Source organism: Trachurus japonicus, chromosome 13, assembly GCF_045865225.1.
Source record: "Trachurus japonicus isolate A0001 chromosome 13, Traja_1.0".
NCBI classification, from domain to species: Eukaryota; Metazoa; Chordata; class Actinopteri; order Carangiformes; family Carangidae; genus Trachurus; species Trachurus japonicus.
This window is the reverse complement of record NC_140919.1, coordinates 31,425,265-31,441,312: the sequence shown is the minus strand read 5'-3', so window position 1 is coordinate 31,441,312 and position 16,048 is coordinate 31,425,265. Positions and strand designations below refer to the sequence as shown.

Below are 16,048 nucleotides of genomic sequence, written 5' to 3'. Positions count from 1 at the left end.
GTGCTATACTTGTGCATCAGCCCTGATGTGATAAGTGCATGACATGTGCAATTGTGATTCCCACTGATGGATAATGATGGTGGCCGTGTTCCTCTTTCAGACCGAAGCTGCTCTGATGTACGACGCCGTCTACATGGTGGCCGCTGCCTCGCAACGTGCTTCCCAGATGACTGTCAGCTCCCTCCAGTGCCACAGACACAAACCCTGGCGCTTTGGATCACGCTTCATGAACATGCTCAAAGATGTGAGTAAGGTTTATGAACACCTGTTCATCCATCCATCCATACATACATCCATCCATCTCACATCTCTATTTCATTTCGTTGGGGTGCAGGTGCAGAGACAGTCAGTAGGATCAGATGTGTCCTGCATGTTGGACATTTCTGAGACTAGTGGGTTGTCAACTGGCTCCCGACGGGAGCGGTCCATCTGCAGCTTTTTATATGAATATTTAAACAGGATGACATAATAACAGATTTTTTATATGCTCTCCCTGAAAATTAACACTAATTTCAAAATAAATGTAATTTAAACTTCACAACTTTACTGTTTGAACTCAAAAAGTATGACATATTAAATATCCTGTGGCGAAAAATCTTAGGTTATAAAAAAAAAGTATTGATTTCCCTCACGAACCATCAGTCTGGCAGCAGATGGGACCAGAACACAGTGAGACTGAGGCAAGTTTAAAAGCAAACACTGACAGTTTGACAAACATGCTGGTTATTCAGTGGTAATTATCCCTGTAGCAGTTGGACAGTTATACACAGTTTTGGTTCTTCAGGCTCAGTGATTCAGCATAATCAGTGTGAAAAAAAATGCTAAAGTAAAGTGCCATTTCAGCTTTAATTTCAGTGGCCGCATGTGCACACAGAAAAACTAGAAAATGGCAAATGACTAAATAGAATGAGGAGCACGGACGACTGCAAAACACTGAAGAAAAACTCTTGACGGTTCTGTGTCTGCACAGCAAGTCAAGAGTGCTCTCCAGGATGTAAATGTGCATGTTTCCTTGTTCAAAAGAAGTCTTCATGACCATAACCTCAGAGTATTAACCACAGGATGCAAACATCTGGTTAATCCTTCAGAAAGGACAAGCAGCAAAAAGAAATAGCGTCTGGAACAAAGTTGTTGAGAAAAACCCATTTAAATCAAAATGATGGAAAATGAGGAGGAACATAGGAGGAAAATAAAAGGAAGAACTCATGACCCAAAGCCACCAGCTCATCTGTAAAACATGGCAGTGGTTCTGTTGTGGCCTGAGCTTGTACGGCTGCCAACAGAGCTGGCACACCGGCATTTATTGATGATTTCACTGCTGACAGAAACAACAGGATGAATGCTGAATGATTCAGCCAAATGTGTCAAAACTCACTGGACGACAGTTCATCATTCAGTGGCAGCGTGAGCTTCAGTATTCGGCCAAAGCAACCAAAGAGCTTTTCAGCATGAACAGGTGTGAATATCCTTGAATGGCTGAGTCAGTCACCTCTTTGCAGTCTGACTGAGATGCTTTTCACTTGCTGCAGGTCGGACTAACGGCAGAGACCTGCTGCAATAAGCCAGAGCTGAAGGAAGCTACAGTGAAGACCTGAGAGAGCTTCACTAGAAGTAGATACAAAGTGTCTAGCAATATCTATAGATACAAAACAGACTCCCACACACTTCTATGTGTATGTCCTCAACTTAAAGCTAAAACTTGTCACTTTGAAATGAAACCCACCGGTTTAATTCAAACTGAATGTGCTAAAGCACAGAGCCTGAAGAATATAAATGTGTAAATGTCCAAATTCTAACAGCCTGGACTGCAAGTTAATTTGGATTTCTTTCTTTCTCTCTCTTCACTCTTGTTATACTGCTCTGTCTAATTAAACGTTTCCCTGACAAATGAGCTTTTCAATAGCGAGCAGGGACATAATATTGAAGGACACAGGAAACGCCAAAGAGCCCAGAGAGCTGAGTGAGAGGAATAAACTTTCTAGTCTCAGAAGATTTTGTCTATAATTAGTCTTATGATTAGCATTTTCACGTAAACACATTAGATATGAGCTTCTCGTCCACTGATGATTAAGTGTTGTGTTCGATCTTATAAATACAACAACCTACATCCTCTCAAGCACGTTCAAGCTGTTTTTTAATCAGTGCTCTAATTTAAAAGGATCGTTCTTTTCTTTCCACATTTTATCCTATTAACAACTAATCATATGTACTCACATAACCAGCTATTATTTAAAAAAAAAATACCACATAGGTAATTAGTCTTTGATGTAAAAGCTTAGCAGAGGTTCACAAAACAGGAGAGAAAATGACCATATGTGTAGACCGAGGTGAAGGAAGCGCAGGTGTGTGGGCAGGTGGAGATCAGGAGGGCAGGAAGAGCTGAGGACGATGACTGGAGGGTGATGGAATTACAGGGTTTTTTGTTGGTTGTTTGTTTATTTTATTTAAGAGAGGGAGACATATTTTATGAACATTTGCATGTAAATATACCAGATTATAGGCCCATTTCCTGTTGTCCCATAGCAGGTTAATGTCATGGGTTGAAGGGTTTGCAGGGATGTGAGGTAAGTGTCAGGATAACATGAGCGAAATACTGAAAATGATATTAGGAACTAGTAGAAACCTTGACAATGTTGTCATCATTATCAATTTTATTACTATATCAACTATATTTTACTATATTACGTAATTTACAACTTACTTGTTGCTATCAACATCTAGTCTATCTTTATTTTTATCATATAACCCTGCATTGTATTTTAAATTGTGTTTTTATGTAAGCGTCTTTGAGCACCTGGAAAAGCGCGTTACAAATAAAATGTATTATTATTATTATTATATATCATATGGCTGAGAATCATGTGTTGACTCTGCCAATTTTTCTACAAAATACAAAACATGATGGTCACTGTGGTTGATCTCATACGGCAAGACATTTGCAAGAGTCTCTGCAGGGTGGTTTTGACACTGTGCTGGGAAAATTGTGTTATTGCTTTGAAAATCAGCTGCAGCAACATATAGGGAATTTAAGTTAAATGGCTAAAAACGTGCAATTCACGAGGTACAGTAAATCATAACTAAATCTGGAATGTCAAGTGCCCTTGAGGTAGACGGGGACTCCAGCAGCTTGGCCTGCACTCTGCTCTCTATGGGGGAGGGAATAGAAAAAAGATTTAAAAAAAAAAAAATCCCCTGCAGGAATCAGCACTGAGTCACATATTTGATACAAAAAAAAAGTTTTGAAAAGAAAGTTTGACAAAGAGCTCACAGCTCCTGAAATTCAAGTCCAGCTTAGTGTACAGAACTGTTTTTTCTGACATGCATATGCATGTGAGGGTGGCACACATGGCTTGAAGGAAGAGGGGAGACAGGACATTTTTCACAGTTTCCTCAGTGTTTATGTTAATGGTGTTCTACAGTGAGGCTTCATCGCTTGGTTTGAATCTCATTCTTATCCTTTCTATCATCTGGACTTTCCAGTTCAAGAAGATTCATGTCATCACTACGTGTACAGTAATGACACCAACACATGGTGACAGAGGCAGAGACAGTTTTGATTGGTGAGGATTTAAAAGGGGACTTAATGACAGGAATAAATCTGGATTTAAGGGTCATGTAGGTCTCACAGATGTGTGCAATAAGACTGTGTGAAGCGGTCTAATCAAAGAGCAACTTCACCAAACGATACCCTGTAACCCTCTATACAGGCTGAAGATCTTTACATTAGAAACTCCTGGTTATTGTGCACATAAAATTGTGTTTGTATGTGTAATTTGCAATGTGAGAACAAGCTACTGCCCCTCTAGTAATGTGTATTTCTCTTTGTTTAGAGCCCAAACTTTAACGTAAATCATAATGTAACGCTGGTGAAACAGTGCAGTAGGTTGATTTCACTCCTGACCTGCTCTCTGTTGCTTGTTGCACATATTAGAACACATTTGTTTTGTTTCCAGTGGACGTATATTTTTTTTATTATTCTCTGATATAAACTGACTGAGTGATAAGGTAAGCTTCTGTTTGAGGGCTCAAAAAACAAGATAGTGAATTACAAAAGCTCATTGTCGTTGGACATCTCCTAATACACCTGTAATTGATTTCTAACAAAGGGGATTTTAGAGTGGATTGAGTTTGGAGGTGTAGCATTACACTAAATTAGTTACCCAGATTATTAGATTATGTCATGATGAATTATTCAATGAGGGACAGTTTACCTCAAAATCCATTTATTCATCCAGAGAGTCTCAGTGTGACTATAGTGGCAGCTTTTGCCAGGACAATGTGCTCAGTGGCATTTGTTTTGTGTCGCTCACAGTCCCTCCCAAGATTTCCTTTCCTGAGAGCACACACAAAGCGAGTTGCACCAGTAAGATCTTAAATACAAAAATCATGACAAACAAGCGTCACACAGCTCTTCTCCTATACACCATGCTTTATTTCCCAAACGTGTCTGTCTGTTTTTTCATCCTCCTGTCCCTTCTCAAACATAACCACAGTTTATTACTATGACACTTACAATAATCCGTAGGTTTTGCCGAGAACTACTTTCCTCCAGCCAACCGTCTTGTGTTTTGCGCAGGAGGAGTAAACTGTTCAAAACAAGTTGTATGGATTATCATGAGTGACCCACTTTTTCAATATGTAAATAAGGGGAGCAGCAGCAGCATGCTTTTGTTTACGCAGCCAAAGTCTTTTCATCAGTGTGTGATTAGATTATGTCTCCTTTGAATGTAATGTGGATGCAGAGAAGGGGGTTCTGGCACAACCTCACCTGCTTCCAAGAAACATGGAGATGAGGGGGAAAAAAGTTATTTAGTAGAGGCAACTGTCTCAAATAATGTGCAAGTAGGACTGAGTTTAAAATTCTGTATCTACCTTCTGTTTGTGTGTTTTGGTGTGAAATGCCCCTTTAATTAAACTTTTCACTACACTTTGATTAGTAGCCAGAAGCATCTGAAATCCTGAAAAGCCATGGGTTGAATGCAGGGCAAATGTACAGAAGCTGTATTGATTTGTAGCCGTGCCATCTTCCCATAAATAACTGGCTTCTCTGTCAGCGCAGAATTGAGATGCAGCTCATTTCTCAAAGCCCTCTGTAATAGAGATTTAACCTGACTGTTATTTAAGCGAGCTCACATCATTATGAGCTGCATTCAAATATCTCTGAGCTCACCCACTGCTCTCCTCTCAGACAGGGGCCATGCCTGCCTGCTCTGTTTACATCACCGTCCACCATGTTGTATACTCAGAGATACTTAATATTTCCATTCAGCATTCAGCCAATGCAAAAAAAAGAAAGACCTCTATTAAAATGCAGTTAGCCTTTGTCAGTGTTCATTGCTTAATGGAAGGGTCATCAATTATTCATGTTTTAAGAATTGTTTGCATTTTTCCAGGCCTCTGACTTTGCATTTATATACACGACAGTAAAAACCAAGGGATTCATCGGTTTTGTTTTCTGCTCTCTCTCTCTTCGCCACAGGCACAATGGAACGGCTTGACGGGACAAATAATTATAAACAAGACAGACGGCCTGCGGAAGGAATTTGATTTAGACGTCATCAGCCTAAAGGAGGATGGCTTGGAGAAGGTGAACTATCTGACCCGTGTTTATAGCAGATTGTTCATAAAGGCTGTTACTTTGCTGTAGAAATTCAAGGGGAAAGCTGAACAGAGTAGGAACAACTGAGGCAGACAAGACCACTGCTATTCACTGTAATCTTGTTTTTCCCTATAAGATGTTGCTGTTAAACTATATACAAAATCCACAGAATTAAACAATAGCTTAAATCTGGTGTGATGGGGTTCAGGTTAGGAATGTGTAGCTGCCATTTTAAACTCAAAGGTTTGTGGATACTGTAATTACTGGCAATGCTGCTTCTACCGTTGACAGTTCAGTCATACGCCTGTTATGTGTTTATTTCTCCACTACAAATAACCTAAACCTGTGTTGGGAACAAAGATTGCATTTAAAACAAAACAAGACTTACCATATTCGTCTCAAAGCTATAATTTCACCACCATTGTTGTACTTTTTTCTAAGTTCAGGGCTCTGTGATTAAAATGCTTTCTCTTTATTATTTCTGCAAGACAATCGCAGGCAACAACCGCCTCAATAAAGTGTGGAAAAAGGTCTGTACATAAGATGCATTGGCAGACTAAAGGATTATTGACACTGTGCCAATTGACTCTACCTAATGCTTTCTGTGATGTCTCCCCTTTACATAATGAGTAGGTTTTAGGTTTTAGGTTCTGGTCAAGGGAAATGTTCAACATTTCTGTCCTGGACATTACATAGTTTTATAAGATTATTGTGTTTTGACCTCCTTTCCTTCCTTGTCCTCTCACACTCCCTCATCTCTGTATGTTTTCTGTACATTTTGTTTTTAGTACTTGTATCTTTTTCCTTTGCATTGTTTACCATCCAAGTGTATGTCATGTGAAGGTGATTCAGACGCATAAGGATCCTTGACATCCAGTCAATGTGGTTATTTGGATATTTTATTCTTTACAGATTGGCGTGTGGAACTCTCAAACAGGCCTTAATTTAACAGACAGCAACAAAGATTCATCCACAAACGTGACTGACTCAATGGCCAACAGAACCCTTATTGTCACTACTATTCTGGTATGAATTTGAAGTGCAATCGCAATCAGACAGTATTTGATCAACCGTGTCTTGATAAAACTAATGAGTCTGTGCTGTGGCTTTTCTCCAGGAAAATCCTTACGTCATGTATAAGAAGTCTGATAAGCCGCTGTATGGAAACGACCGCTTTGAGGGCTACTGCCTTGACCTGCTCAAAGAGCTCTCCAACATTTTAGGCTTCTCCTACGAGGTGAAGCTGGTGTCAGACGGTAAATATGGTGCTCAGAACGACAAAGGCGAGTGGAATGGCATGGTGCGAGAACTCATTGATCATGTGAGTATCAATCAGGCTTACTTCTAGAGAAACAACATTCAGGTGATCAGCAATGTCAGCTGACTGTGTTTTTCTTCTCTGCCAGGTGGCCGATCTCGCCGTGGCTCCTCTCACTATCACCTATGTGAGGGAAAAGGTGATCGATTTCTCTAAGCCCTTCATGACACTGGGGATCAGCATCCTCTACCATAAACCCAACGGCACCAATCCAGGAGTGTTCTCCTTCCTCAACCCACTGTCTCCTGATATCTGGATGTATGTGTTGCTGGCATGCCTTGGTGTCAGCTGTGTGCTGTTTGTCATTGCCAGGTAAAGTGCTACATGTGAAAAAAAGTGAAACAACTGGATTCGACAATACATACTGTATTTAGGATTTAGCAACATTAAACATGGTTTAGGATTTGAAGATTTGCCATAGCTCAATAAGTGTGTTGTAAATGCTAATGAATGAGACAAAATAATATGTAATCAGCAATTTGGAATTTTCAGTAATCAATCATTAATTCCAGCTGCAATAGGCTACAGAATGACTATTTCCTGTTTTTCTGATGCCAGTAAAAAGAACTGGAAAAGATGTTAGATGTACGCAGTAATGATAAATGATGAATGATAAATATACAGTAAGCTGTTTCCTCAGAGGTTAATATTGTTTCATATTTGGTTTCAACATCATTTTTATGTTTGATTCTTCACTTTCAGGTTCACTCCATATGAGTGGTACAACCCTCACCCCTGCAACCCAGACTCAGACGTAGTTGAAAACAACTTCACTCTGATAAATAGTGTCTGGTTTGGAGTTGGAGCACTTATGCAACAAGGTATATTTACTGAAGGTTCCCAACCGTCAACCACCTTTGTTCATAGAAATGTTAGTGCGGTCATCACTGTCTCATGAGGTATTTGTAGAGTTCACAATTTACTCTGTGCTCTCATCTAACAGGATCTGAACTGATGCCTAAGGCCCTCTCCACCAGGATAGTTGGTGGAATATGGTGGTTCTTTACATTGATTATAATCTCCTCATATACTGCCAACTTGGCTGCCTTTCTCACTGTGGAGAGAATGGACTCTCCAATTGACTCTGCAGATGACTTGGCCAAGCAGACCAAAATAGAGTATGGTGCTGTAAGAGACGGCTCCACCATGACCTTTTTTAAGGTAACCTTGCCTCTACTGTAAATGGGAAAGTAATTGTACAATAGTGAGGGGGAGGGTTGCAGACATGAGCACCACTTTTGAGGGCAGTTAGCCTGACAGGTTTTACCCCTGAGCCATCAGTTCTGGGGGGGGGATAAGGCAAAAGGTCAGTAGCTTAGAAATGTCTTCATACCCACAGCAGCAACACAAATACCTATGGGCAGTTTTTCCATGAAGATTTTAATGATGTATTACTTTGCTTGTAGCATATGCACCAGTTTATCTGGATGTGTGGTGGAAACTGAATTAACTTGAGGAAGAGTTGTACATACTTGTCACATCCCATCTCCTGCCGTGCATCAGAATGATCGCTCCAGTCAGCAGACAGCCTGAAAACACTGTTTCATTTGAAATATTATAGGAATAAGTGTCAACCACTGACTGTGTATCAACAACATCTATTGTGTTGAACACATTGTTTTGAACTTCCATAAATCCTGACTCTTGTTTCAACAGAAATCTAAGATCTCAACTTATGAGAAAATGTGGGCCTTCATGAGCAGCAGGAAAAATACAGCCTTGGTGAAAAACAACCGGGAGGGGATCCAGAGGGTCCTCACCACAGACTATGCTCTTCTGATGGAGTCTACCAGCATTGAATACATCAGCCAGCGCAACTGCAACCTCACACAGATCGGGGGCTTGATAGATTCAAAGGGCTATGGTGTGGGAACACCAATTGGTAAGAGCGATGAGTAGAAATTACACACTAACTGCAATAACCAATAAATACTCCTTAAACGTCTAGGAAAACAACAAACCCAGCACTTATGTAGCTTGTAATAGAAGTAATCATGGTTTTCGATCTGGTGTTTCCTGCTGTAGGCTCCCCTTACAGAGACAAGGTCACCATTGCCATCTTGCAGCTTCAGGAGGAAGGAAAGCTGCACATGATGAAGGAGAAATGGTGGAGGGGGAATGGCTGCCCAGAGGAGGACAGCAAAGAGGCCAGCGCCCTGGGTGTGGAAAACATAGGGGGAATCTTTATCGTGCTGGCAGCTGGACTAGTCCTCTCAGTTTTTGTAGCGATCGGAGAGTTTATTTACAAATCCAGAAAAAACTTGGACATTGAGGAGGTGAGTGTCGGCCAGTGCGAATGGCACAACAAGTATTAACACAGTAGGGGATTCAATGTAGACTGTTATGGACTTACTACACGTTTGCATTGTCATTGTTGTTGTCAGTGGACTACAGTAAACACTGGGCCAACAAAAATTTCAAGTCTGAATGTGTTGAACTGCATTGTTACAATCAAAACGGATAACTTTTTAACACAGAAATTAGTGTTTTCAGTAGTTTTTATGTAGAGCACATGAACATTTAGTCTTGATTGGAAGAATACATTTGAAACCCTTTTTATGACGACAGATGGTTGTTGACTTCTGACATCATGACACTTTACCATCTTGGCCTTTCTGTTTTTCGCAACAACAAAAAAAAAACAACATTGTACATTGTAACATTGTAACATTGTTTTGTGTGGAAAAAAATGTCATTGTCATGCCATGATATTGTGAGTAAGTGACGGTAAGTGGTATCTTTTGAGACATGTTTGCCATGTTAATTTCAATAACTGCAGTAGGTTTGAGAGGATTGTTTTTCATATTTACAGCGCACAGAAACTGACATAACACCACTACTTCTTACCACTTTTATATGTACTCATGTATTGCAAAACATCTTTTGATTTACTCAGTGATGGTTGTTTCCAATTTGTTTATGAATGAGAGCTCCCTCAAGATTTTATTCATCAGTTTGCTTAATGTCTATGCTTGTTTTGTTTTTGTTTTTTTGCTTTTATATCATATGAAATTCATGAACACGCATGTATAAGTTCTGTCATGTTGGAACTGTTTCGGAATTACTAAAGTTATGTAAGAACATTACATCCTTAACCCTTTTGTTTCCCTTTCTGTTTTGGTTTTGATCCCTTTTTTCTGCATTCCTTCACTGAATGGAAATTACTTTTCATTCACAAAACCTTTGGGTTACATCGAGAAGATCTGAGGTCTTGTAAAACTGATATGTCTTTAAAAATGTGGTGTTCCTATTTTGCACACGTGATTGTAGGGATATTCTCTCTCAAATAATAATTCCAACCATTTATTGGGAACAGTTTTCAAGAGACACTTAACTCATGTTATCACAGAACCAGGGTTATAAGTATTACTGGTTATTGTTGGGTTAGGGGTTAGGGTTAGCACTATAGAAAACCTGCTTCATTACACATATTATTTTTATATGCTTACAATCTAAACTGTATGTCACAAAGGTCTTATTTGTAGCATACATAGATGTTTCTTGCATTCTTAAAAACTCCAAACTAATCAACTGTTTTGCATTTGCAAATCACTCTAGCTTTTAGTAAACAGGGTCAAGATGGATAAAGGTATAAAAGATGGTCTCTGGATTTGTTGTTTCAGCTGTCTTCACTCTGGTTTATGGCATGTTCCATAAGCTCAAAAGTAGCCTGTACTGTCCCTGTTTTCACCTCTGCCCAAGCCCATATTAATTTCACTCAGGCTTTGGCTTGGAAGTAACATCCTCATTAAGCGAAGGATTATGAACACATATTCCACACTCCTGGTCTTAAACTGTAGGTGCTCACTCAGACACACAGATTAGAAAATCCTGCAGATGTAATGAAATTCTGCTTTCCACAAATGTGACAGGTAACACTGAGCTTTGCTTGTTTTGTCTCTGTCTTATAGGATTTGTGTCACATTCAAAATGATGTGACAGAATTTCGGTTTGATACGATTATTGCTTCCGACTAAAGACAATTGGGTAGGATTTACATCTGTCCAATGCCACGTACCGGTATGCTTAAAGTCAATCAATTAGCAAATGGAAAAGATGACAGTGGGTGTTAGGTGGAAAATTTTTGAGATACAGCAATATAATTTCATGCATCATACAGTCAGCATTGTTTTAAAATGCTAAGCTTTTGGATGAAATAGCCCCAGCATTTAAATTAATGGATTCAGCATCATCAGTTTGCATACTAATGATGCAAACACAACTTCTATCACTTTTCTAAAGTTAAGGTTAAACTGTTCCTGGCCACAATTTGAATTTGACATTTAAATTCTGATAGTTTTACTAAGTGTGATTACCCACCAACAAAACAAAAAAACAAATATATTTTGATGTGAAATCAGGGCTCATTTGGTGCAATTTTTGAATATTCCAATAACACCAACATACTACAGCAGAAATCATGAATGAAGACATTAAGTTAATTTCTGAATGTGTGATATCAGGTTCAAATCAATCAGCTGAAACTCTTGTTAAGTCTAAAATGTTTTTTTGTCTGTTTGTTTTTGATGTTTCAGTCTATTATCCAATGGATTGATTGATTTTGACCTTGCAGCCATTCAGTGTTTTTTCCACTTTTATCAGTCCTCTATTTTTGACAGTTGACTGCAATCAGTGCTGTGATGGAGAAAAAAAATCCAAACCATGACTTCACCATATGTTCCTGTGTCAGACAAAGACGAGGAAAGCAATAGTCTAAAATATTGAGTTTTTAATTAATTTGACTTAAAATGCTGTTCTATACATTCATATAACTTTATTAATAAAGATGAATCCCATATCCTTGTTTAAAATGTTTTAAATTGTTCCTAGAGCAGCACTTTCAGCCAAATGATTCAATTGAATTGATTCAAGTCTCTTTTACGCACATTTGACAAAACTGGCAACATTTTGATGCTCACTGTTTAGCTGATATTCCACTTAAAGTCAATAAAATCGGTGCATAGAGAGAGAAAAAGTTTGTGTTGAGTTGGAATGTAACAAAGTAATCACATGTTAATCTGTGAGTTCTGCAAATTAGGGTATGGTGGAATCTGAAAATTAATTCTGGTGAATTACAACATAGAAAAACATTAGAAACATTTTTCCATTCTGTCCAGTCAACACCAGCACAGATGAAATGCATGGATGACGAACACAGTATGTGACTGTTCAAAGGATGATGGCTTCCTCTAAATTTTTTTCTGCACTGCTAATCTGAAAAAATGACTCACTGCTGAGTCTAACTCTCAAAAGAGCATAGTTAATTAAAAACCAGCGTATTTAGCAGAATTGCAGACATCATTTTTACTTTTCCACTTTTGATGCTGATAAATTCTTATAATTTCTCCATGACTTTTCAAATAGTCACAGTCTGACACAGCATGACCTTCTGATTGATCTTATCCTGAAAGGCACTTTTCCTTGTGCTTCTAGTGTTACTGAGGACTATTAAATCAAGAAAACAAGTGTGAATGTAATCTGTCACTGTACAAGCAGCTGGTTGATAATCTGACGGTTGCAGCCCAGGGTGCTAGCTAGCTGGGTTCGACACGTCCCCTGGTTTCTCTCATTTCTCTGAGAGATTACAGTATTATGGTCTTCATTTATATAATCCTGTCAATGGGATACAGCCCCTCTCTCTGCACTACCCCCAAAATGAAGTTCATAGTGACTGCAGCATGTAATCAGTTAGGATACAGTAGCTCAACAGCTTATAAGACTTATGCTGTGTTGCAAGAAGGTCATGGACCTTATGCCAGGATTGATTATACAAGTATTGTGTCTTTCTCTAGGATCCTGCCCCCTGATACAGAGACTATAGCGGTATGGGGTTGCCTATTCCATGTCATAGAAATCACTGGAGTGCTGCTATTTTAGTTTACACAAGGTGCATTCTTAAAGAAAATAAGGGATTTGAGCATTAATTGATGTATCAGGGTATAATCTGGTGTTTACTGAAGTGAAGACCAGCATTATCATATCATGAATTCTGGTTTATATTATTTTGATGTTACAGCAATTGGATGTGTGTGTTTTTTCCAGACATCTCATGTTTGTCTCAAAATTAAAGTGGATATGCAAAATATGTACAATCTTGTAATCCAACTCACAATGTTGTTGTGTTTTTAACATAACCTGCAAGAAAACAATTGTATGTGTGGCCCAACCAGAATCGGCCAGTGCCGGCCTGTTGTTAAAGTCAATTAATCTTCATGAGTGTTTGAATTTTATTAGCATATATATTCTTTTGCAAGCAAGCCAACTTCCAGATGTTTTCATTTCTAATCCTTATATTTCTCCCTCGCCTCCTGTTTCCTAATCCTTGCTACCTAAAGTATTGTGGAGTCTGTCTGTCAGAGGATAATGACTGGAAGCACTGGAAAAGTAGGTAAAAGGGACACACATCGACCCCTTTATAAAAATAAAACCATAAATTGTGTGACAAAACAAAATGGAAAAGTTCAAATGGAGTGATAATTATATTGACAGTAATCTGATCTAATTCATTCTGACAGTGTCTTCTTATGACTTAAAAGGAGGGGGCCAAGGGGTGGATGAAAATTATGGAAATAAGTGAGAGATCATCCAGATTTTGGGAGAAAAAAAAGGAAATATAGGTTCCGACACAGAAGATATGTCAAGACTGATACAGAGTTCAAGGGGGCTTTGCATTAATCTCGCGTTGTAATGACAGTTTAAGGTTTTGGTATTCTGATGAATTCCAGGATTGGGCTTAAACTGCTTTCATTTTGTTTGCTGGTATTTAATCTTCTAACCCTGCGTTCTTAATGAGAACTCAGAGCAGGTTTTTAATCTCGCATGAATGAGGCCGCGGATTATGGGCCTCTGACCTTGCCATGCCGCACAGCTGCTTCCTCCTCAAATCAAGTCTCTCGTCCTGTGTAGCTTGCAAAAGAGGATAATCTTACTTTTTGAGCTACAATGCTCCAAAATCTAAACTGTATATAAAAGACACAAACACTGAAGAAGAATCCAAATTTTTGGAAATTCAGAAAGGGGTCCGGCTCGATGCTTTGTAGAGCTCTGGTATTTGAAGGTGGTGCCACTTTTGACAAGCGTCAACTCGAGGATTTTCTCCAGATGTGTGTCATGGCAGCACAGGGAGATGATATCTGATGTCTGTGGTATTATCATCTTCTAATCCTTTTGACTTTTAGATGCAACACTACTTGTAGAGTCAGAGTTGCAGCTTTGTGTGCCTGTGTGTGTGTGTGTGTGTGTGTGTGTGTGTGTGTCTGCGCATGTGTCAACTTCTCAAAGATAGGTAGGAGTTCTATTAGTTGCTTCAGGGTTGCTTCAGTGTAATTACCACTTTAACCTTGAGGATTGTGCTCTGAGGAAAACACAATGAGATTGCTTTTTATTTCATCGCTCCCCAAGTTAACACAGTAGCTATTTTAAAGGACACACAACAACAAGGCGAGCACCGTCCAAACCAAGAGAAGTAGAAAATTCATAGCAGGAGACAAAAACATCTTGACAAAAATTGCTTCTTCAACTTTAAAGGGGCCTTGTAGAAATGGTTTAACGCTGGTTTGTTTGACCACATCTGATACAAGGTCTCCAAGACGGAGCACTCACACAATGTCAGTTAATATTATAGTTCCATCTCTAGCAGTTTTAAACTTTAAGTAATGCTTATTTCAGTTTTATCTTTTGGCAGCTTACAGATGTTTTTCAAAGCCTGACACTCAGGCTATCACCAGAACCAGATGATCAATGATGTTCAATTTGTTGATATTCAATTTTACACAATTTTAATTTGTACAATGTAGTTTGGAAGATTTTCTTGTTTGTAATAATCATATGCTTTGATCAGAGATGACTTTCATTTACACATGTGTAAAGACAATGTGTGTTCTGCGGAAGGATTCAGTTGCTGCGATGCAAGAGAGACACACAAATGATATTCAGAAACAGTCCAAACAGAATTATCTTTCAAACCGGTGAGGATGAGACGCATCGTTTTGCAGCAGTTGTCACTGAGAAGTCTTTGGAGAGTGGCCTCGCATGTGCCATGCTAGTATAGCTGAAGCAGAGCTTTTGTTAAAAGAGAGTACGTGGGTTTACTGTTGTGTATTTGTTTTGACACGTCCAACTACACCAGCTACCAGAAGAATAATCAGTCTACATGTGGACCTGTGTGCATGTTGGTATGTTGGTGTGCCATTTGAAGGCAAGTGGAGAATATCTGCTGCAGTTTTGACAAATGCAGTTTAATTTTTTATCTCCTCTGCTTGTGTGACTCAGGTGGCTTACTTTGCTTTCCTTCTCTACAGGTGGCAGAGGTTGTTATGCATGGAACCGGTTTAATAATGACTGAACAGCTTCTGCTTTGTGCTCGATCTGCATCTTGCTAAACATGAATGTGTACGTTCTTGAATAAATAACCAGCCAGTTCCACGAAGTGCTTTGATTCTAAAAAATTGATGCTGAATGTGAGGCTACGCAGATAGCTTTGTTTCAATGACAAACCTAGTTATTTATAGCCCAAGAAACACGTAGCTTCAAGTCAGAAGAAGTTTATTTTATTTTTCAGTGATTCACATATTTAACAGATTGTTTAAGGGTAGTTTCTTCCTTCAATCTACAGCATAGTCTCACAACTTGATTTGCAATGCTGGGTTACATCAATAGCTCCCAACTTCTTGTCTTCAGACTCTCTGGATGCCTTGATGCTATGCAAAGCTTAGGTCATTAATCATTTTGATCTGAGTTTCTTTTTAAGTCATATCATAAGTCCACCTAATTAGTCTCTGTTGCTCTGACAGAGAACTAATAAATCTATATAAAACTGATCAGGTTTTCTGTCAAGTTACAGTATCATACCACTTTGTAATACCATCACCATTACCCATCTTTAATTTTCCAAAAAGGCCAAAAACGTATAAATCTTGCATAAAGCTCTCATAAAGAAAGCTTAGTCTCCTGCAGAGACAGTGCAAAACGAACAGTTCATACTGTTGTGTGGTATTGTAGTCGGTCAGTGATTGGTCATCAGAGCTGGTGAGGTAAAATAGAGTTGTATTTCCATCTACTGGCCAAACTGTGGTACTGTACATCAATAGAGTGGAAAATATTCTAGCTTTTTGTGAGCTGAACTGAAACAC

The 16,048-nt window shown here is 38.9% G+C and overlaps 1 protein-coding gene across 2 annotated transcripts in view; it reads left to right on the top strand.

Moving 5' to 3' along the window:
* Positions 1-9,562, top strand: part of LOC146976281 (glutamate receptor ionotropic, kainate 1) — a 28,572-nt gene extending 19,010 nt beyond the window's left edge. The window contains exons 7-16 of one of the 2 annotated variants that reach the window (XM_085795956.1): positions 101-244; positions 5,480-5,587; positions 6,088-6,129; positions 6,512-6,625; positions 6,717-6,920; positions 7,006-7,229; positions 7,620-7,738; positions 7,861-8,078; positions 8,574-8,799; positions 8,943-9,562. In XM_085795956.1, the coding sequence (XP_085652082.1) occupies positions 101-244; positions 5,480-5,587; positions 6,088-6,129; positions 6,512-6,625; positions 6,717-6,920; positions 7,006-7,229; positions 7,620-7,738; positions 7,861-8,078; positions 8,574-8,799; positions 8,943-9,232 (1,689 nt within the window). In that variant the 3' untranslated portion in view covers positions 9,233-9,562. The remainder of the gene's footprint in view (positions 1-100; positions 245-5,479; positions 5,588-6,087; positions 6,130-6,511; positions 6,626-6,716; positions 6,921-7,005; positions 7,230-7,619; positions 7,739-7,860; positions 8,079-8,573; positions 8,800-8,942) is intronic. The other variant, XM_085795957.1, reaches the window with a different exon arrangement.
* Positions 9,563-16,048: the final 6,486 nt, after the last annotated feature.